We start from the raw sequence: 21166 nt of genomic DNA, 5'->3' as shown, positions 1-21166 counted from the left end.
CGCCCCGGCTCCCAGCTCCCCTTGGAGCTACAGAGTCCCACCCCAGTGTCTCTGTTGTTTTTCCTGCTTCCGTCCTTCCTGCCAGTAGTTCCCCCTCCAGGCCCCCCGCTGCTCCCTCCAGCTCCTTTGGCACCGGCCTGAGCCGGGGCTCCTGGCGGACGCTACCACAGCAGCAGCGGTAGCCGGGGGTCCCTGGGCCCTTTTAAATCAGCCAGGCCCCTGGGTAATTGCCCCTCCTCCCCGTCAGCAGGCCTGGACATGAAGGTACCGATGGCTACGTAAGGTGACCACAGAACAGTCTTCAGCCCATGCCCGGTGCTTTTCAGGGACGGTGGGTGAACATCCTCCCCGCAAAGAGACAAAAAGTGGGGGAATGTCGAAGGAAGAGAGCCCGAGACGAAAGCCCGCGTATCAGAGGCCTGGTGTGAGGCCCGAGGCCTTGGCTAAAGTAGTGAAAACTTTGCTGATATGAAGCAAAGTTAAGCTGCGAGCAAGAGGCAGGCCCCGCTCACAGGCCCTGGCAAGCACAGGGCTAACCCCGCAGAAACACACATGCCTAAGTCATGCTGGGGTAAGAATAGAGACGCAAGCACATTCCAGAAAGCTGGTACCCAGGGCTTCCCGGGGGGATCAAGTGGGGCAATTGCCCCAGGCCCTGCAGGGGCCCCCACGAGACTATAATATTCTATAGTATTGCAACTTTTTTTTACGGAAGGGGCCCCCGAATTTGCTTTGCCCCAGGCCCCCTGAATCCTCTGGGCAGCCCTGGTGGAACCCGAACATCTCGATCCCAAACTCATCCTCCAAGGAGAACAGGAACACGCTGGCCCAGTCGAAAGTCAAGGGCGGGATGACAGGGCGATGGATAGAGACGCTTTGATCCAACCAACGTGTACAAGGTAACGGGTGGCACCCAAATACGTCAGGAGTGATGCGCAACTTGTGTGTATCGGTGAATAAAGACACAGAGGGAGAGTCTTTGGCTGGCTTAGGAGATCATGGAAAGTCCCGTCCTTAACTGAGCTAGTCCGTTCCCCCAGGCATACTTGTGTTAGGGCACCTGTGAGCACCGAGCCAGGGCCTTAGCCCCGTGCGTCGCTGACAATAAACCTGGCCGAGGGCCTTCGCTACGAACCGAGTCTGGGCGGTTCTCTCGAGGGCTGCTGAGCAGGCTGCCTGTGCCAAGCTGGGAGATCTGAATCAGAGCGGGACGGGGACCCCTCGCGGGGAGAACACACGCACGCAGCCGAACGGCTGATGACAGCGAGGACAGGGTATGAGGGGCAGTCATGCTGGAGGGAGCACACAGCACGTGGCCAGGAAAAATTCCCCGCTGCTGCCAATTTCCTCCTGCCGTAGCCACGTGGCATCGACAGGCTTCCCCGGCTTTGCCTCTGGGCTTTCCGACGGCTTTGGCCCCCTTCTCCGGCCTCACGCCGCCCGGCCAGTTTGTTTATATACAATTTCAATAGATAATATCGCTCTGGATTTCTAAGGGTTTTTTTTTAAACCGTTTACATCTTCACAGTTGTGCCAAATTATGTGTCTGACACATTTCCCTCCCCCCATTTTTATCTATATTAAATATTTGCAGCAGCAGGAAATTCAGAGGGAGGGGAGGGGAGTGATACAGCTTATGCTGGAGGCTCCCACGGGACGGAGAAGGCAGCCTGCGAGCGTAGGTGGGTTTTCTGGGTTATAAACGCCGTCGCCGTGTGAATCCCGCTGCGCCCAGTGACTGTGAATGAACAGTGCCGCACGCACCAGTGGGTGCACGAGGGGGCTCACGCGTGCACGGCTGGACTGGTTTTTCTGAGCAAGCCCCAGGCCGGATTGTTAAGTGATCAGGGCCCAGCGGGGAGGGGATGAATCTGCTGTGTGTAGGGTGACCAGACACCAAGCGTGAAAAATCAGGATGCGGTGTGGGGGGGGGGGGGGGGTAATAGGAGCCTATATAAGAAAAAGCCCCCAAAATCGGGACTGTTGCTATAAAATCGGGACATCTGGTCACCGTCGCTGTGTGCAGCAAACAGAGCTGGGCTGGGCCGGGCCGTGCCGGAGGAGGAGAGGAGCCGCGTGGGTCCCTGCCGGGGGTGAGCTGCCCGGTGGCACAAGGTTAAACGCGCCGGCAGCTGGTAAATGAGCGGTGGGCTGGGCCCAGACAGGGCAGGGGGCGGAGGCTGTGGGGATTTGCTCTGGGAGGGGCACAGGGGAGTTAATTCCTTCCAGCCGGGGTGGGTGTGTGCAATCACACACACACACACACAGAGCAGGGCTCCTTCCTTCCAGCCGGGGTGGGTGTGCGCAATCACACACACACACACACACACACACACACACAGCAGGGCGCCTTCCTTCCAGCAGGGGGCAGCAGTGACACACACACTCACACTCACACAGAGGAAACGAAAGTGAAACCCTCCAGCCGGCGGGTCGCCCCCCGCGTGGGACAAGGGCAAATCTGGCCCCACTCGGGCGGTAACCGCGGGTCCGGGGGGCAGAGGCGGGCGGGGCTGGGGGCAGGGAAGGAAGCAGGGACGGGCCCGGCGAGGGAAGGAGCCGGGGCCGGTGGGGCAGCCGGAGGGAGGGGGAAGGACACGGGGCTGGGGGGAAAGTGAAAGGAGGCGGGGGGGGGAGACGGGGGGAGCCGCGGGTGTGGACTCGGGGGGCAGAGGGAGGAGAATGGGGGGATGCAGGGGGGAAGGGGTCGGGATGGGGGGCAGAGGGAGGGGGAGCCGGGGGTGGACTCGGGGGGCAGACAGAGCTGGGGACAGACTGAATCAGAGCAGGGCGGGGACCCCCCACCCCTCCTTCCACCACCCCAAATGGGGTGGCCAGAGTGACCCACCGGGGGGTCACTGGCCGGGTGTGTGTGTGGAAACTGGGGAACCCTCCCCCCCCTTCTGCCTGAACCCCCAGGGATGGGGGCCACGTTCAGGAGACGTGTGGTGACGATGTGGGTGGGGGCAGGTGAAGACCGCAGCCCAGCAGTGCCCTGCCCTGGGCTCCTGGCTTTTGCCCACCCCCCCAGTGGAAGGAGGGATCCTATTCCCTGCCCCCCCCCGAGCCAGTCCCCTGCCCTGGAATGGGGCTGGGGGCCCCTAGAGAGGAAGGACCCCCTGCCCCATTCCCTGCCCCCCTGGGCCAGCCACTCCCCGTGCTGGGGCTGGATGGGAGCCGGCGTCCCCAGAGGGGAAAGCCCCGTGTCCTGTTTCCCTACATTAACCCCCACTTATGCATCTCTCTGCCCCCCCCCAGCACTCCCCCAAGCCCCATGGCTGATCAGACCCCCCCAGAGAGCGACCGGCGTCCCGCCGACTTCACGGAGGAGTACGACGTCATCACCGACGAGGACATCGCGGAGATCAGAGACGCCCTGGAAGGGGGCCGGCTGGACGAAGCCGCCGCCAAGATCCTGGAGAGCCTGGAGGACTTGGAGAACGCCCCGCTGGACATTGCCGTGACGGGGGAGTCTGGCTCCGGCAAATCCTCCTTCGTCAACGCCGTCCGCGGCCTGCGGGACGATGACGAGGGAGCGGCCGCCACGGGGGTGGTGGAGACCACCACGGAGCCGACGCCGTATCCCCACCCCACGCACCCCAACGTGACGCTGTGGGACCTGCCGGGCATCGGCACCCCGGACTTCCAGTCCCACGCCTACCTGGAGCGGGTGGGCTTCCCCCGCTATGATTTCTTCATCCTCATCGCCTCCGAACGCTTCCGGGCCAGCCACGTCCAGCTGGCCCAGGAGATCCAGAAGATGGGCAAGCGCTTCTACTTCGTGCGCTCCAAGGTGGACGCCGACCTGTACGCGGCCAGAAAAAGGCGGCCGGCGAGCTACAGCGAGCAGGGGGTCCTGACGCAGATCCGGGACGACTGCTGCCGGCGGCTGCTGGCCGAAGGGGTGGCTTCCCCGACTGTCTTCCTCCTCTCCAGCTGGGAGCTGGGCAGCTACGACTTCCTGGCGCTGGAGGAGACCTTGGAGAAGGAGCTGCCTGCTCACAAGAGACACGCGTTCCTCCTGGCTTTGCCCAACCTTTCGCTGAGCATCCTGCAGAGGAAGAAGGAAGCCATGCAGAGGCAGATCTGGAAGCTGGCCGCCATCTCCTGTGGCGTGGCTGCTGTCCCCATCCCGGGGCTCTCGGTGGTTTGCGACGTGACCATCCTGGTCAAAACCCTCTCCGAGTACCGCCAGACCTTCGGCTTGGACGACGAGTCGCTCTGCAAGCTGGCCGAGAAGGTGGGCAAACCCGTGGAGGACGTCAAGGAGGCCATCAGGTCGCCTCTGGTCAGGGAGATCTCCAGGGACCTGGTGCTGAAGTTGCTGACCAAAGCCGGAGGGGGGGCGCTGATGTTCATAGAGTACCTGGCCAGCACGGTGCCAGTGTTTGGGTCCATGGCGGCCGGGGGGATCTCCTTCGGAACCACCTATTACATGCTCCGCAGCTTCCTCGAGGAAGTTGCCAGGGACGCCCACAATGTCCTCATCAAGGCCTTTGAGACGGATGTTTGAAGAGGGACCAGGGAGCCCCGCGGTCGGGGCGAGGGGGGGTCTTGGCCATGGCACTGAGCTCAGTCCACCGGCCATGGCAGAAATCCCCACGCGGGAGAGATTTCGGAGCCGGATCCTCAGCGAGAGTAAATCGGTGTTGGGTCGATGGACACTGGCTGGGGAGTCAGCTGGTATCAGAGCAGCATGCGACTCGCTGGCCTCCACGGGCTCTCCAGACCTGTCCCCAGGGGCACCTGGTCCGTGCCAGCTGTGCAGTCTCCCCCCACGGAGGGGGAAAGCAAACCAGGGGGGCACGGGAGGCCACGGGCTGTGGTGCTATTTTGGGGCCCTGCAGGGGGCGCCTTGCGGCTCCCAGTGGAGGATTGTGGGAGCTCAGCGCCCCTGGTCTGGGATCAGCCTCGCTTTGGTGCAATCAGGGAACGGTTCAGCAAAACGTGGGATTGTTTTGCAGGTGGTTGATTAAAAAACAAATTTTAAATTAAACTTAGTTTGTGATGGTGGGGTAGAAAATGGGAGCCAGGACTCAGGTTCTATCCCGGCTCTGGGAGGGGAGTGGGGTCTAGTGGTTACAGCGGGAGGGAGGGAGAAGCCAGGACCCCTGGGTTCCATCCCTGGCTCTGGGGGGGAAGTGGGGTCTAGTGGTTACAGTTGGGGCATGCTGGGGAGGGGAGAAGCCAGGAGTCCAGTGGTTAGAGAAGGGAGGGGGGCGGGAAGCCAGGACTCCTGGGTTCTGTCCCTGGCATTGAGAGGGAACACAGTGCTGGCTTCACAATCTTTCCACAAAGGCCTAACCCAAGCCCCCACTCAACCCACTACCAGAGTAGACGGGCCCGCCGCTCTGAGGCGTCGCAGGTGCCGGGCAGACGGGCCCGCCGCTCTGAGGCGTCGCAGGTGCCCGGCGCCGGGCAGACGGGCCCGCCGCTCTGAGGCGTCGCAGGTGCCCGGCGCCGGGCAGACGGGCCCGCCGCTCTGAGGCGTCGCAGGTGCCCGGCGCTCTGGTGCTTTGCGGGTGCGATACCAGGTGGATGGGCCCGTTAGTCGGGTCTGGCGGTGGGGTGGGGGGTCCGCACGAGGTGCTCTGCCCCAATGCATCACTTCTCCGGGTGTTAACAAAATCCACCACAAAGTCAGTGCCCAGCTTGAAGCCCTCTTTATTAGCAGGGGTGGTGGGGGGAGGGCACAGCATGGAGGGTCCTCACAGACAGAGGGGAGACTCTATGGCCATTGTGGGGACCCCAATATGGGGTCAGAGCGTCACATGCGGCAGGGACAGTGGGAAGGGCAAAGGGGGCGTGAATGGGGGAGGAGAGATTCTTCCTTAAGGCTGGTGTGGATGAGACTTTGGGGAGGGAAGGAGATGAAGGGGGGAAAGGACAGAAAGAGGGGGAGAGATGAAGGTGGGGGGAAGGATGGAGGGGGGTACAGAGAGAAGGAAGGAGGGGTGGGGGGAAGGATGGAAGGGGGGAAGGAAGGAGGGAGGGGAGGGGGCAAGGAGGAGAGATGAAGGGGGCGGGAAGGAAGGAGGGAGGGAAGCAGGGGAGGAGGAGATGAAGGGCTCAGCTCCATGGGGCACTGATTCAGGACTATGGCCCTGCCCTATGGTTCACCCCCGCCCCGATCTTGCCCCATGGCATCGTGGGGGGTGCATTCTCAGCCCCGGGCAGGCTGGGAGAGACAAGGACTCCCCCCTCTCTAGTACCCCTGTCTGGCTGGGGGAGCTCTGATGACTTGGGGGGGTCAGGACGGCTCTGCCCCAGGTGCCCTCTGGGAGTGGGATGGTGGCCCAGGAGGGGCGTCCCGCCGGACTCTCCCGCACCGCGCCTGGAGCCAGCGACCAAACAGCACCTCCAGGCTGCCCAGCAGGCCCCTCCTGCCCCGGGAGGCAGAGGGCGGGGGCCCCGGTGCGGCCCCCCAGCACGGCGGCTCCTTGGGCGGCAGTCGCTCAGGCCAGCAGGCGGCTGTACTCCGAGAGCGCCGAGGATTTCTTCACCCCGTCCCAGATCCGGGCCGCGTAGTGGAACCTGCCGGGGGGTGCACAGCATGTGGGTCAGCGCCAAGAGCTGGGGGGGAGCCCCCACCCCATCCCCGGGACATCGGGGCCAGCCCTGCCTGCCGGGGAGAGCCCCCACCCCATCCCTGGGACATCGGGGCCAGCCCTGCCTGCCGGGGAGAGCCCCCACCCCATCCCCGGGACATGGGGGCCAGCCCTGCCTGCCGGGGAGAGCCCCCACCCCATCCCCGGGACATCGGGGCCAGCCCTGCCTGCCGGGGGAGAGCCCCCCCCACCCCACCCAGCACAGCGCCCCCATGGACATGGGGGCCAGACCTACCTGTGACAGGAGAGCCCCCACCTCATCCCCTGCAGCACAGCGCCCCCCAGGAAATTGGGGGCATTGGGGCTGGCACTGACTGCCAGGGGAGAGCCCCCACCCCATCCCTGGGACATCGGGGCCAGCCCTGCCTGCTGGGGAGAGCCCCCACCCCACCCCCTGCAGTACATCCCCAAACCTACTTACCCACAATCCTTTGCCCCATAATCACCTACCCAACCTCCCTACCCAGAATCCCCTGCTCCCTCGGCCGTATCCGGCCCCTCACCAGTTCTTCTCCGTCAGGATGGTGTGGGAGAGCTGGGGCCGCGCCATAGACATGATCTGGCTGCGCAGCTTGGCCATGAGCGACTGGAAGCTGGGGTGCCCCTTGTACCCGGGCAGCAGGGAGAAGAGGGGGCCGCCCCCAGGAGCTGCAGGCACAAGGGGGGAGAGGATGAAAATAGGGCTGCCCTGAGGGCCGCAGGGGTGCAGAGGAGGGCACTGCCCTAGGGACCGCAAGGGGGTATAGGACAGCGCCGCCCTAGAGGCCACGCCCCAGGCCTGCAGACGCCTGCTCCCCAGCCCAGGGGGAGGAACACACACAGCTCCACCTAGGGCGGCACAGAGGGACGGCAGGGTAGGAGGACTCCGGGGGCGGGATCCCAACTCCCTACCTGCTCTGGGGAACGTGTCGTCGGCGTCACTGTCCGCGAACGGCAGCAGGAAGAGATTCACCTCCGTGTCCAGGTAGTCATAGGGGAGGCCAGGGAAGATGTTACACTCCAGCATGGAGAGAGTGCCTGAGAGACAGAGACACGTGCCAGCGGGCCCCGGCGTGGCACTAGGGGGCGCTGTGCTGCACGGGGTGGGGTGGGGCCTCTCCCCGGCAGTCAGGGCTGGCCCCGATGCCCCTGGGCGGCACCAGGGGGCAGGGCGGGGGTTCTGCCCTGGCAGTCTGGGCTGGCCCCGATGCCCCTGGGCGGCGCTAGGGGACAGGGTGGGGGTTCTGCCCCGGCAGTCAGGGCTGGCCCCGATGCCCCTGGGCGGCACTAGGGGGCGCTGTGCTGCACAGGGTGGGGTGGGGCCCCTGGGTGGCACCAGGGGGCAGGGCGGGGGTTCTGCCCTGGCAGTCAGGGCTGGCCCGATGCCCTGGGCCTGCCCTGGCAGTCAGGGCTGGCCCCGATGCCCCTGGGTGGCACTAGGGGGCAGGGTGGGGCCTCTCCCCGGCAGTCAGGGCTGGCCCCGATGCCCCTGGGTGGCACCAGGGGGCAGGGTGGGGGTTCTGCCCTGGCAGTCAGGGCTGGCCCCGATGCCCCTGGGCAGCACTAGGGGGCAGGGTGGGGGTTCTGCCCTGGCAGTCAGGGCTGGCCCCGATGCCCTTGGGCGGCACTAGGGGGCAGGGTGGGGGTTCTGCCCCGACAGTCAGGGCTGGCCCCGATGCCCCTGGGCAGCACTAGGGGGCGCTGTGTTACTTTTGAGGTGAGAATCACACCCAAGCTTCCAGCCATTCCTGGCCATTCCAAATCCCCCAACACTTTCCCCTGCAGGAGCTGGGCCATTAGCTCTGCGTCCTGGAACCCAGGTGTCCGGGGCCCCATTCACCCCACCCCCGCGCGGGGGGACCCGGCAGGGAAGTCTTACCCTTGTATTTCAGGTGCGAGTGCATCATGATTTTATCGATAACCACGTGCATCTGCTTCAGGTTCCGGGGACAGAAATTCTCCCGCTTGGCCTTGTTCTGCAGGAAAACTGGAGCGAGGGGCGGAGATGCCGGAGGAGGGGAAGGAAATTCAGCCTGGACATCACTGCACAGACCAACCCCTGCTAGAATAACCTGGCCCCAAATCACCAATGGAGCGCTAGGAGGCGCTGTGCTATGTGAGCAGGGTGGGGGCTCTCTCCTGGCAGTCAGGGCTGGTCCCAATACCCCAGTGCGGCACTAGGGGGCGTTGTGCTGCAGGGAGTGGGGTTGGGGCTCTCCCCTGGCAGTCAGGGCTGGTCCCGATACCCCACTGCGGCACTAGGGGGCGCTGTGCTGCAGGGAGTGGGGTTGGGGCTCTCCCCTGGCAGTCAGGGCTGGTCCCAATACCCCAGACCGGCGCTAGGGGGCGCTGTGCAGCAGGGGGCAGCGGCTGCTCACCGACGTGGGGATAATACTCCGCGCCCTCGTCGGCGCCCGAGGAGCCGGTGGACTCGTGGCTGGGGGAGGGTGTGGAGGGTTTCACCATCTCGGCCGTCTGCAGGAACCTGCCGTGGGGACACAGGGAGCTGCGGTTAGTGGGGAGCTGGGGGGCCATGGGGCCATTTAGTGCCTGTGGGAGGGGCGGGGGGGGTCCCCTGACCCTCCTGGGAACGGGGCTGAGACCTGGCAAACTTGATTCACACATGAATTGCTGAACCCAGAGCCCATCCCCCAAAACAGCCTAGGGCCAGATCAGAGCCGGCGCCCCCTAGAGGGGAAAGACCCCATACCCCATTTCCCATCCCCCTGCCCCAAGCCAGCCAGTCCCAGCCCTGGGGCTGGATGGGAGCCAGCGCCCCCCAGGTGGAAAGACCCCATGCCCCATTCTCCACCCTCCTGAGCCAGCCAGTCCCAGCCCTGGGGCTGGATAGGAGCCAGTGCCCCCCAGGTGGAAAGACCCCATGACCCATTCCCCACCCTCCTGAGCCAGCCAGTCACAGCCCTGGGGGCAGATCAGAGCCAGCGCCCCCTAGAGGGGAAAGACCCCATACCCCATTTCCCACCCTCCTGAGCCAGCCAGTCCCAGCCCTGGGGTTGGATGGAAGCCAGCGCCCCCCAGGTGGAAAGACCCCGTGTCCCATTCCCCACCCTCCTGAGCCAGCCAGTCCCAGCCCTGGGGCTGGATAGGAGCCAGCACCCCCCAAGGGGAAGGGCCCCATGCCCCATCCCCCACCCCGCTAGTGCCTTGCTCACCTGTACAGACTGAGGTCGGTGAACCAGTCCTGCACCATGATGACCACGTGGCAGACGGTGAAGAGAAAGGCCGCGATCTGCAGGGACTGCGGGGAGCAGAGCAGCTGTCAAAGGAGGAGTCTCCCCCCAGGACCTGGCCAGCAAAGCAAATCCCCCCGCCCCAATAGTAGCAACCAATCACTGCTGTGTATCCCACTACCCCCCACCTCCATCCCCCCACCCTGGGGCTGGATCCAAGCCAGCACCCCTCAGACGGGCAAGGCCCCGTTCCCCATTCCTCGTCCCAGTGAGCCAGCCAGTGCCCACCCTGGGGCCGGATGGGAGGTGGGGGGCAGCAGCCTACCTGCATCTCCACGTAGGTGTGGGGCAGGTTGTACTCGGGGGGCAGCTTGCGGTCGTTGTTGATGAGATGGTCCAGGATGGAAGGGCTGAGAATCGGCTGGAGGGAGACACGGGGCAGGGAGCGTTACAGCGTCTGACTGGCCCGAGCCGTGCGACGTGCTCACAGGGACACACACACACGGAGCAGGGCTCGTCCCCGCCAGCAGGGGGCGACACACACACACAGTGGGAATCACCCCACTGTAACCCTGCCTTGGCCAATGGGGGAATCCACCCACAGCCCGTAGCGATCCCCATTGCTACAGAGCCAGCCAGCCCCACCCTGCCACCAATCAGCCCCCATCGACCGATGCGCCACACAGACCCCCTACTGCTCGCGGCCCAGGGGGCCTCGTCCGGCACAAGGCGTCAGCCCTGAGAGCCGAGCTCGTCAGGGTAACAAGCTGGGCCGGCCCAGCCCAGCTTCGGCAGGCCCAGCAGTCACAGGTGGTGGAGTCATGTGGTGCTGCCCCCTGGTGGCCAGAGGCGGTATTGCAGGGGATGGGCAGGGACCTGGGTGTCGAGGAAGATGATGCGCTCCTGGGTGATGAAGAAGTCGATGCCGCTGGTCTGGTTTCCCCCACGCTCCTTGATCTCCTGGCTCTGGGTGCGGAACACGTAGGCCCTGGGATGGGGGGCGGGGGGAGAGAGAAGGGTCAGTAGGGATTGGGGGGGAAATATGTGCCCCCTTGACCTGCTTCTTGATGCCCATCCCCCACCCAACACCCCTCAACATCCCACCTTCTCCCCAAACACTTGCCACTGCCCCTACTGCTGGTGCCTCCCCCCGGACCTACATCCACCGCCCACCCACCTTCCCCCCTCCATCCCACCCCAACTTCCCCCTTCCCCATCCTGCCCCGGCCACTCAGCATTCACGCCCATCTCCCCTGACCCCGTGCCAGCCCCCTCCCACCCCACATACCTTTGATCTTCTTCCGGCTGGTTAGCCGACAGCAGAGACATCAGCATGGATTTGCCGGTGCCCTGTAATCCCAGCACCCCGACCACCAGCACGTCGGTCTGGTCCAGCAGGTACTGCCGAGGAGAGAGAGCTCAGTGACTGCCGGCTCCCTGAGAACCCAGGAGTCCTGTGGAGCAGCAGTACAAGAGCAGGGACCAGCTGGCTCAAGGGGGCAGGGAAATGGGGCCTTTCCCCTCTAGGGGGCGCCGGCTCCCATCTGGCCCCAGGACAGGGTCTGGCTGGCTGGGGGGGGCAGGGAATGGGGCACGGGGCCTTTCCCCTGTAGGGGCCGCCGGCTCTGATCTGGCCTCACTAGCAGGGCCCGGGGAGGGCAGGGGGTCGCGGGGAGGATCTCTGTGGGATGGGGGGCGTCCCGGGGGCCAGGTACCTCGATGGCGCTGTCACACCAGTTCATCTGATCGTCCACCAGCTTGATGCTGTGCTTCATCTTCTCCGGGGCCAGCAGCTTTGCCTGGCCCACCACGGCTGGGGGAGGGACCAAGAGACGGGGCTCAGAGCGGCTGACGGCCCGGCCGGGGGCTTAGCTGCCTGCTGCTCTAACCCGCTGGAGAGAGAACCCAGGCGTCCTGGCTCCCAGCCCTTCCCCCCCAGCTGCCTGGAGGCTGGCCCCACAGCCCAGCAGGGAGGGGTTGGCTGCCATCTGGTGGCGCGCACTGGTAGCTACCTGCATATTAAAGGGCACCCGGTTCTCTTCCCACATCCCACCCCTCTGGGGCTTCAACCCCCCACCCCTTCCTCCTAGCCCAGCCCCCGCAGCGGGTACTCACGGTCCATGGTGCTGCTGGACGCCGCGGATCCCATGCCCCGGTTCTGGATCTGGTAGACGGGTTGCGTGGGGCGCTGTCCCTCCTTCTCCCCCTTGGCAGCAGCTGTGGGGAGCTGGGCAGCCCCCTCCGACGCCCCTGCTGGGCCTTTGCCTTCCTCCCGCGACTTCATCAGCACGATGGGCTTCTCCATGGGGGGCGGGGCAGCGGCGGGTGGGGCTGGAGCTGGGGCAGGGGCCAGCTTGGACTGCGGGGAGAATGAGGCTGGTAGAGACCCCACGTCCCATCCCCAAGCTGAGGACAGAACCCAAGAGTCCTGACTCCCACCCCGCCCTGCTCTAAGCACTAGACCCCTCTCCCCTCCTCAAGTTGGGATAGAACCCAGGAGTCCTGCTGCCCAGCCCCCCTGCTCTAACCACTAGACCCCACTCCCCTCCCAGAGCTGGGATAGAACCCAGGAGTCCTGACCAAGGTCTGCCCAGCTCATTTACTCTTACCGGACTCACATATCCTGCAAATGGTTAAGAAGCGGTTGTGAGACACCCTTGCTCGGCGGCTGCTCTATATAGTAGCTAATAGCCTACTGCTGCTGCCTGCTGACAGAGTAACTCCTTTAGCTTCATGTGGAGGATACCAGCTCTACTACAGCTGCCAGCTGACGAAGCCACTCCTTTAGCTGAAGCAGCAGAGTCCTGTGGGCTGGCACTGCTGGTGGTGGGTTCTATCCCCACTGTTGGTGGGGGTCACACACACAGGGGGTGGCTGTGACAGGCCCGAGGGGGCAGCGTCCTTCCCATGTGGGTCTTACCCTCTCAGCGGGCGGCTTGGCCAGGATGATGGGCGTCTTCTGCATCACGGACCCGACCGGCTCCTCCGCGGGCTCCTGGGGGAGAGATCAGAGCGGGGTGAGGGGGGGCTCCCCGCATGGCCCCTTCCCCACCCCACAGCCCCTCCCCTGCCTCGTCACTCACCCGGCGCTCGCGGTCCCAGGGGCCGTAGTCACGCTCCCGGCCCGGCCCCGACAGACTCTGGGGGCCGCCCGGGGGGCCCAGCTCCTTGTCGCGGTTCCAGCGGCGCCGGCGGTCGGGGCCGTACAGGCCGGGCTGGCTGTGCCCGGAGTCCGACATGGCCGCCGCCTGCGGGGGGGCAAGAGTCACGTCAACCCCAGCGCGACAGCGGAGGGACACGGCGCGGGGGAAAGGAGGGGGGAGAATGCGACAGCACCAGGGGATTATTTCCCCAGTGGGGTGGAGGGATACCATACAGAGAGGCCATTAGGGACTATTTCCCTGGTATGGCAGACGGATACATATATGCGTGAGGCACACTCTTGGGGACTATTTCCCCACACTGCGGAGGGATATTACAGAAGAGACACTATCACTGGGGTCTATTTACTCGACATGGTGGAAGGGCACCAGGGTTATTTAACCAGCAAGACAAAGACAACGCAGGGAAGACAGGGCCTATTTTCTCTGCACTATTTACCCTGCCTGGCAGAAGGACACTAGCACAGAAGGGAGGAAGGATACTGGAGAGGTGGTGAAGCCACCAGGGACTATTTATCCAGCCCAGTGGAGGAGCAAACCACCACAGGGAACTACTTAACCTGTGCAGCGGCGGGCCGCGGAACTACTTTGCCAGCATGGTGGAGGGATACCATAGAGAAAAGTTGACAAGATGCATGGGGGCCGGCGGGAGGGCGAGAGCCATTGAACCAAACTGCAAACCCTGGACATGATGGAAACCACGTCAAGCTGCTCCCCTGGTCCCAACACCTGTGTGGGGAACTATTTAGCCCATGTGGTGGAGGGATATTTAACCTGCTCTTAAGGCGCTGGGGTGTTATGAGGCCCGTGGGGTATCAGCCCTGCGGATGGATACGGGGCAGGAGGCTGCTGGGATACGCCCTGCTCAGCTGAGGGATTCTGGGCACCAGGGTTATGACCCCACCCCGAGGGGGGCACCACTGGGATTATATACCCTGTGGAGGGATACAGAGAAGTGATAAGATATTATTATACACGGCCTGCGGAGGAATATGGGGGCAGGCAGTGACACACCCTCCCCAGGCTATACCGCCCACAGACGGATATGGGGGGTCAGCACATCTGGGGCTATAGGGCCCATGGAGGAATACAGGAGGGATGTGAAGTGTCATGCTAGGAGCTACATGGACCGTGGAGGGATACAGGGTGTGTGAGACATCACCCCCCCCACCACACGGCTATAGGGCCCACACAGGGCTATGGGGGAGGGGTCACCCCAGGGCTATATGGACCGTGGAAGGATACAGGGTGTGTGAGACATCCCCTCCCCCGGGGTGATACGACAGGGAGGGGAGGGGTCACCCCAGGGCCATATCACCTGCGGAGGGATACAGGATGGAGGTGAGATGTCACCCCTGGAGCTATACGGCCCATGGCAGGATGGGCAGAGGAGTGGAAGGCACCACCCCAGAGGCTACAGGGCCCGCGGAGGGATACCGGGCACCGGCAGGCCTCACCCCGCGGAGGGATACCGGGCGCTATATCAAATGGAAGCGGTGGGGCAGAGGAGTGCGCACCCGCGGAGGGATACCGCCCTAGGTTATGAAGCTGTGAGATCTACATGCCCTGCGCGGGTCACCGGGCTGCGGAAAGAGGCCGCAGCGCCACATACCCGGCGGAGGATGAATCCCCAGGTAAAGGGAAGCCCGAACTAGCTACCCGCGGAGGGATACCGGACTGGGTAACTCGTCTCAACCGACCGCCCCTCGGAGGGATACCGGGAGTGTGACGCGTCACCCGGCGCTATTTACCCCGCCCCGCGGAACGATACCTGAGCGCTGGTGCTGAGAGCAGAAACCGGGGCTGTCTCCCCGGTAACGGCGGAGGGATACCGGGCGGCTCACTGGGGCTGAGGTACCGTGCAGCGGCCGGGACGGGCTGCTGGGGAAGCCCGGCGGTGCGAACAGAGCATCTGGGCGCCGGCTTGGAACGAACCTGCTCGGCCACCGTTGTTTCCGAACGCGCCTGCGCGCGAGGGGGCGTGTCCAAAATGGCGGCTTCGCGCCCGCGCGTGCCGGTGAGGGCACATGCGCAGTGCTCTGGCTATAGGGCCCATGGAGGAATACAGGAGGGATGTGAGGTGTCATGCTAGGAGCTATATGGACCGTGGAGGGATACAGGAGAGATGTGAAGTGTCATGCTAGGAGCTATATGGACCGTGGAAGGATACAGGAGGGATGTGAGGTGTCATGCTAGGAGCTATATGGACCGTGGAGGGATACAGGGTGTGTGAGACATCCCCCCCGGGCCGACACGGGGGGAGGAATCACCCCAGGGCTATATGGACTGTGGAAGGATACAGGAGGGATGTGAGGTGTCATGCTAGGAGCTATATGGAGCATGGAGGGATACAGGGTGTGTGAGACATCACCCCCCCACCACACGGCTATAGGGCCCACACAGGGATATGGGGGAGGGGTCACCCCAGGGCCTATATGGCCTGTGGAGGGATACGGGAGGGATGTGAAGTGTCATGCTAGGAGCTATATGAACCATGGAGGGATACAGGGTGTGTGAGACATCACCCCCCCACCACATGGCTATACGGCCCACACAAGGATATGGGGGAGGGGTCACCCCAGGGCCTATATGGCCTGTGGAGGGATACAGGAGGGATGTGAGGTGTCATGCTAGGAGCTATATGGCCTGTGGAGGGATACGGGAGGGATGTGAAGTGTCATGCTAGGAGCTATATGGACCATGGAGGGATACAGGGTGTGAGAGACATGACCCCCCCACCACACGGCTATAGGGCCCACATAGGGATATGGGGGAGGGGTCACCCCAGGGCTATATGGACCATGGAGGGATACAGGAGGAATGTGAGCTGCCATGCTAGAAGCTATATGGCCTGCGGAGGGATACAGAAGGGATGTGAGGTGTCATGCTAGGAGCTATATGGACCGTGGAGGGATACAGGGTGTGTGAGACATCCCCTCCCCCGGGGTGATACAGAGGGGAGGGGAGGGGTCACCCCAGGGCCATATCACCTGCGGAGGGATACAGGATGGAGGTGAGATGTCACCCCTGGAGCTATACAGCCCATGGCAGGATGGGCAGAGGAGTGGAAGGCACCACCCCAGAGGCTACAGGGCCCGCGGAGGGATACCGGGCACCGGCAGGCCTCACCCCGCGGAGGGATACCGGGCGCTATATCAAATGGAAGCGGTGGGGCAGAGGAGTGCGCACCCGCGGAGGGATACCGCCCTAGGTTATGAAGCTGTGAGATCTACATGCCGTGCGCGGGTCACCGGGCTGCGGGAAGAGGCCGCAGCGCCACATACCCGGCGGAGGATTAATCCCCAGGTAAAGGGAAGCCCGAACTAGCTACCCGCGGAGGGATACCTGACTGGGTAACTCGTCTCAACCGACCGCCCCTCGGAGGGATACCGGGAGTGTGACGCGTCACCCGGCGCTATTTACCCCGCCCCGCGGAACGATACCTGAGCGCTGGTGCTGAGAGCAGAAGCCGGGGCTGTCTCCCCGGTAACGGCGGAGGGATACCGGGCGGCTCACTGGGGCTGAGGTACCGTGCAGCGGCCGGGACGGGCTGCTGGGGAAGCCCGGCGGTGCGAACAGAGCATCTGGGCGCCGGCTTGGAACGAACCTGCTCGGCCACCGTTGTTTCCGAACGCGCCTGCGCGCGAGGGGGCGTGTCCAAAATGGCGGCTTCGCGCCCGCGCGTGCCGGTGAGGGCACATGCGCAGTGCTCTGGCATCGATAGAATAGACCCCTCTTAAGGGGCGTGGCCTCCAGTCAGAACGAGGCTAGAACTGGCAGGGGGAGATACAGTGGTGCGCATGCGCACGGAGCTGGGACGCCTGGGTTCTCTGCCCGGCTCTGGGAGCGGGGCGGGACCGAGGGGTTGGAGCAGGGGGCGGAGCCAGGACGCCTGGGTTCTCTCCTGGCTCGGGTCAGACCCGGCTCCCGCTGCCTCAGTTTCCCCCACCGCCCAGCGCGGGGGGGTAATTAGCGGGACACAAATAACCCCGAACAGGGACCCGCCCCCAGGCTGGGCCCGGCGGGGAAAGACTGAGCGGCCCCCGGGACACCCCCGCCCCATGGACCCCCCACCCCCAGCTACTGACCTGTCCCTGCGCCGCGCCCGCCCGTCTGCACCACGTGTCTCCGCCGCCCCCTTCCCCACAGACCCCCGCCCCTCACAACCTCCCACCCCCTTCCCTCTCCCTGCACTGACCACCCGCCCTGCACTGACCCCAGCCCCCCACAACCCTCCTTCCCTTTCCCTACATCGGCCTCCCTGTCCCCCTCCCCTCCAACAGAGGCACCTTCCCTGTACCAGCCAAACAGGCCACAGTGTCCCTGCTCCCACCCCGTAGTTCTGGGCCATTTAAAGCCCGCAGCTGATGGCGGGGTGGGGGGGGGTAGAACTACACTTCCCAGCACCCCCCTGTGCGCCCCCCCCCCCCGGCTGCCAGCTTCCGGGCTAACAGGCCGGCTGGGGCGCTGCTCCCCCTCCCACGGGGTGTTTGGGATCCAGCGAGGACCATGCACGAGCGGGTCCCGGGCTGGGTGTCCGCACCCTGGCCAGGCAAGTGCCCCCAGGCTGGCAGCACAGGCCCTGGGCAGCCCCACCCCTGCCCCCGCTCTACCCACTAGACCCCACTCCCCTCCCCTCCAACCCTGTCCCCATGAAAACTGAGCTCTGCTTTCTCCAGCCTTCGCAGGACTCCTGGGTTCTCTCCCTGGCTCTGGAGTCTAGTGGTTAGAGCAGAGGGCCTGGGAGCCAGGACTCCTGGGTTCTCTCCCTGGCTCTGGAGTCTAGTGGTTAGAGCAGAGGGCCTGGGAGCCAGGACTCCTGGGTTCTATCCTCTACTCCACCACAGATACTCTGCGGCCATGTGCATGTCCCCGCTTGTGTGCCTCAGTTTCTCCCCCCTCCCCCCACCGGAGGCAGCAGGCTGCTGTGCACTCACGAAGTCCTGTCAGGGCGGTGGGGGGCGCGGCGTGCTGCTGCCGATCCATTCAGTGTGCTCCCCGCTTTGCTTCCAGGCAGCCATGGACCCGGTGCCGGCAATGGAGGTTGGGGCCGAGATTGAAGTGACTGAAGACGGCGTGTTGGAGGAGCTGCCACTGCGGCTGGTACGTCCCGGTGCTTGTATCTGAGCAGCGGGTGCTCCGGCTTGGGCAGGAGATGCAGCCATCTCTGGGGTGGGGCAGAGGCTGTTTATACAGGACCCCTCACCCAGCACTGAGATGTGCTGCCTCTGGAGGGGGGCGGGGGGATGCTTAACAGTTTGAGACAGGAAGTGCATGAACCTTGCCTACGTGACTGTCATTTTAGGGCGGGTAGTTTTGGTCTGGACTCAGAACTTTACTCCGCTTCCTGTTCATTTTGGGGGGACTCTGTAGAGAATTTGATGTGCTTCAGGGGGTGAGATGGGGGGATTTCCCCTGGCAGTGAGGGCTGCCCCCCCCCCCGGCAGCAATAGGGGCACTGTGCTGCAGGAGGTGGGGAACCCTGAGTCAGGGCTGGCCCCGATTCCCCAGTGTGTCAGTAGGGGGCGCTGTATCACAGGGAGTGGCGTGGGGGTGCTCCCCCCCCCCACACTTATCCCCATTTCATCCCCCCAGGAGAACGCTAAGAACTGCCTCTCATGGGAAGGCCTGGAAGCCTCCAGCAGCGATGACGACGGGGAGACCACCGCCCCCACCTCCCTGCCCCCCTTGCGCCCACCCCGGCCCCTGGCGCCAAACCTGCTGGCTCCCCCCTTCGCCACCAAATCCCTGCCTCTGGAGAACATCATTGTCCCCTTCCGCCCGGGGCCTGCCGCCGCCCCGGGGACCCAGGCGTTCGGGGCCTACCAGTGCCAGGAGTGCCGCCAGGTCTTCGTGGAGGAGTGGCACTACCTCCAGCACGCCCAGGAGCACGCCCAGGAGCTGGCCCGGCGGCCCCGACCGGCCCTGCCCCACTCCCTGCCCCGGAGGAAGCAGCGCTGCCCGGAGTGCGGAAAGAGATTCTCCCACCAGTCCCGCTTCAGCAGACACGTCAAGTGGCACCTCAAGCTGGCGCAGGCGGGCATCCGGGTGCAGCGGAGACGGGGGGCCCGGCCTTGCTCCCTCACCTCCTACGTCTACCAGCCGCCGGGCACCGGGAAGATCCAGGCGGGTTCTGGGGATGTCCCCTGCCCGCCGCCCAGCTGGGAGGGTTCACCCGGCCTCAGGAAGCAGCAGGGTGGGGCCCGCCCTGGGAGGCGTGTGGGGCAGACGAAGGGGCGTCAGATGCCCGAGGCCCGGACAGCGAGCAAGGAGCAGGGCACAGAAGGGCCCAAAGGGACCCGGCAGCGTAGACCGACTCTGGGCCGGGAGTTCAGCCTGCCTAGGCCAGTTGGCATGAGTCCTACCCAGCCAATGAATATGGAGGACGAGGGGCGGGTGGCCATCTTGGACAGCAAGGTTGTCATGAGTCCGCCACAGCCAATGAATGGCCAGGTTGGTGGGAGCGCGCTTCAGGCGGCCATCTTGGACAGCCAAATTGGCGGGAGCACGTTTCAGGCAGCCATCTTGGATGGCCAGGTTGGTGGGAGCGCTCTCAGGACACTCGTCATCAATACTGAGGAGCAGGCAGCCATCTTGGATGGCCAGATTGACGGGAGCCCTCTCAGGACGCTGGTCATCAATACCGAGGAGCAAGCGGCCATCTTGGAGAGCTTGGTTAGTGGGAGTCCCCCACCGCCGGTGCACCTCAAGGAGGAGGCGGCCATCTTGGCTAGCCTAGTGGGCGCCAGCCCTCTCCACTCTTTCCGGACTGTGGTGGTGGGAGCTGAGGAGCCGGCGGCCATCTTGGAAGGCCAAGTTGGCGTGAGTCCCCTCCACCCCATGCCCCTGCGGGCCGAGGAGCTCCCACCCTCGTTGTTCCTGGAAGCCGATCCCGGCCTCAGCACGGCGGTGGATGCGGTGACCCTCCGCCTGGTCCCGTTGCTGCCTGACCCCCAGGGGCTCGTCCCGTGGGGCGGCCAGATGGTGGGGGAGCTTCCCGACGAGGCCGGAGACGCTCAGCCCACGGCTTTCCAGCTCACGGGCTACCTCCCGCCGCTCAACCAACAGTGCCGCCCCCCAGGCCCACTCAAACTTCCCCCCTCTCCGCGGGCCCCCCTGCTCCTCCACCTGGTGCCCACCCACCCTGGCGAGCTGCCCCAGGTGCTGGAGCTGGAGTACACGCCGGGCGGTGGGCTGGCAGCGGAGCCCTGGCCGGGGGAGTTGGCACCAGAGCCCGGGGACGACTTTATCGTGGTGGAGCTGGAGGCGGACGCCGGCGGGCGGGAGGAGGTGGTGGCCGGCCAGCCTGGCACTGCAGGGCCTGAGAGCTCCTTGGACGCCAGTGGGCGCCGGCACTTCTGGTGCCCGGACTGCGGGGTGCGCTACGGCCGGGCGGCCCAGCTCCGCTCCCACCGCCGGGGGCCGGGGCGCCGGCTATGCGGCTGCGGCCGGCCCTTCCGGAGCCTCCTCCACCTTCTGCGGCACCAGCTCTGGCAGCTGGAGGGCGCCGCCTTCCTCTGCGCCGCCTGTGGGGAGGCGCTGAAGGGGCGCCGGGCACTGGGCCGCCATGGGGGGCGGCACCCCGGCGCCCCCTGCTTCCGCTGTCCCTGTGGGGCGGGTTTCCAGCGCCTGCCCCGCTACCTCTGGCACCGGATCCGGAACCAGCCGCCCGGCCTGGGCGTCTACAGCCTGGACAGCTTCCTCAGCCCGGCCTGAGCGGGGCCGCACGGGGCCTGTGCCCTCCAGGGGGCGCCAGCTCCTACCCGGCCTCCTGGAGGGCAGGGAATGGGGCACTGGCTCCCATCCGGCCCCATGGCAGGGACTGGCTGGCTCATATGGGAGGCAGGAACTCCAGGGCGCTGGCTCCCATTCGGCCCCATGGCAGGGACTGGCTGGCTCATGGGAGGCAGGGAACGGGGCACGGGGCCTCTTCCCTCCAGGGGGTGCTGGCTCCCACCCGGCCCCATGGCAGGGACTGGCTGGCTCATATGGGAGGCAGGGAATGGGGCACGGGGCCTCTCCCCTCTAGGGGGTGCTGGCTCCCAACCGGCCCCATGGCAGGGACTGGCTGGCTCATGGGAGGCAGGGACTGGGGCACGGGGCCTGTCCCCTCCAGGGGGCGCTGGCTCCCATCCGGCCCCATGGCAGGGACTGGCTGGCTCATGGGAGGCAGGGAATGGGGCACGGGGCCTCTCCCCTCCAGGGGGCGCTGGCTCCCATCCGGCCC

General features: G+C 65.2%; 3 protein-coding genes across 14 annotated transcripts; 2 read left to right on the top strand and 1 right to left on the bottom strand.

Moving 5' to 3' along the window:
- Nucleotides 1-2341: 2341 nt before the first annotated feature.
- Nucleotides 2342-4996, top strand: LOC120390190 (interferon-inducible GTPase 5-like). Its single transcript, XM_039512599.1, has 2 exons — nucleotides 2342-2478; nucleotides 3259-4996. Exon 2 carries the CDS (start codon nucleotides 3275-3277, stop codon nucleotides 4511-4513), a length of 1239 nt encoding a protein of 412 aa, XP_039368533.1. The 5' UTR covers nucleotides 2342-2478; nucleotides 3259-3274; the 3' UTR covers nucleotides 4514-4996.
- A 981-nt stretch (nucleotides 4997-5977) lies between these two features.
- Nucleotides 5978-16450, bottom strand: SMG9 (SMG9 nonsense mediated mRNA decay factor). 4 transcript variants are annotated; one of them, XM_039513507.1, is made up of 14 exons: nucleotides 16383-16450; nucleotides 12862-13026; nucleotides 12699-12773; nucleotides 11894-12137; nucleotides 11494-11591; nucleotides 11067-11179; nucleotides 10655-10766; nucleotides 10104-10199; nucleotides 9761-9846; nucleotides 8966-9072; nucleotides 8467-8574; nucleotides 7500-7625; nucleotides 7112-7256; nucleotides 5978-6534 (listed from the first exon to the last, which is right to left on the bottom strand). In XM_039513507.1, exons 2-14 carry the CDS (start codon nucleotides 13015-13017, stop codon nucleotides 6456-6458), a joined length of 1545 nt encoding a protein of 514 aa, XP_039369441.1. In that variant the 5' UTR covers nucleotides 13018-13026; nucleotides 16383-16450; the 3' UTR covers nucleotides 5978-6455. The 4 variants fall into 4 exon arrangements, with proteins under 4 accessions (XP_039369441.1, XP_039369443.1, XP_039369442.1 ...); XM_039513509.1 differs by lacking the exon at nucleotides 16383-16450 and adding an exon at nucleotides 16285-16297; XM_039513508.1 differs by lacking the exon at nucleotides 16383-16450 and adding an exon at nucleotides 14711-14967.
- Nucleotides 14282-21011, top strand: LOC120390696. Of its 9 annotated transcripts, none has more exons than XM_039513497.1 (4): nucleotides 14282-14573; nucleotides 17953-18042; nucleotides 18535-20726; nucleotides 20951-21011. In XM_039513497.1, the coding sequence occupies exons 1-3, from the start codon at nucleotides 14286-14288 to the stop codon at nucleotides 20653-20655; spliced, it is 2499 nt and encodes an 832-aa protein (XP_039369431.1). In that variant the 5' UTR covers nucleotides 14282-14285; the 3' UTR covers nucleotides 20656-20726; nucleotides 20951-21011. The 9 variants fall into 9 exon arrangements, with proteins under 9 accessions (XP_039369431.1, XP_039369432.1, XP_039369434.1 ...); XM_039513500.1 differs by having other exon boundaries at nucleotides 14283-14573; nucleotides 17957-18042; XM_039513499.1 differs by lacking the exon at nucleotides 14282-14573 and adding an exon at nucleotides 16076-16245.
- Nucleotides 21012-21166: the final 155 nt, after the last annotated feature.

Source organism: Mauremys reevesii, linkage group 24 (genome assembly GCF_016161935.1).
Source record: "Mauremys reevesii isolate NIE-2019 linkage group 24, ASM1616193v1, whole genome shotgun sequence".
Taxonomy (NCBI): Eukaryota; Metazoa; Chordata; order Testudines; family Geoemydidae; genus Mauremys; species Mauremys reevesii.
This window is presented reverse-complemented; position numbering and strand designations above follow the sequence as displayed.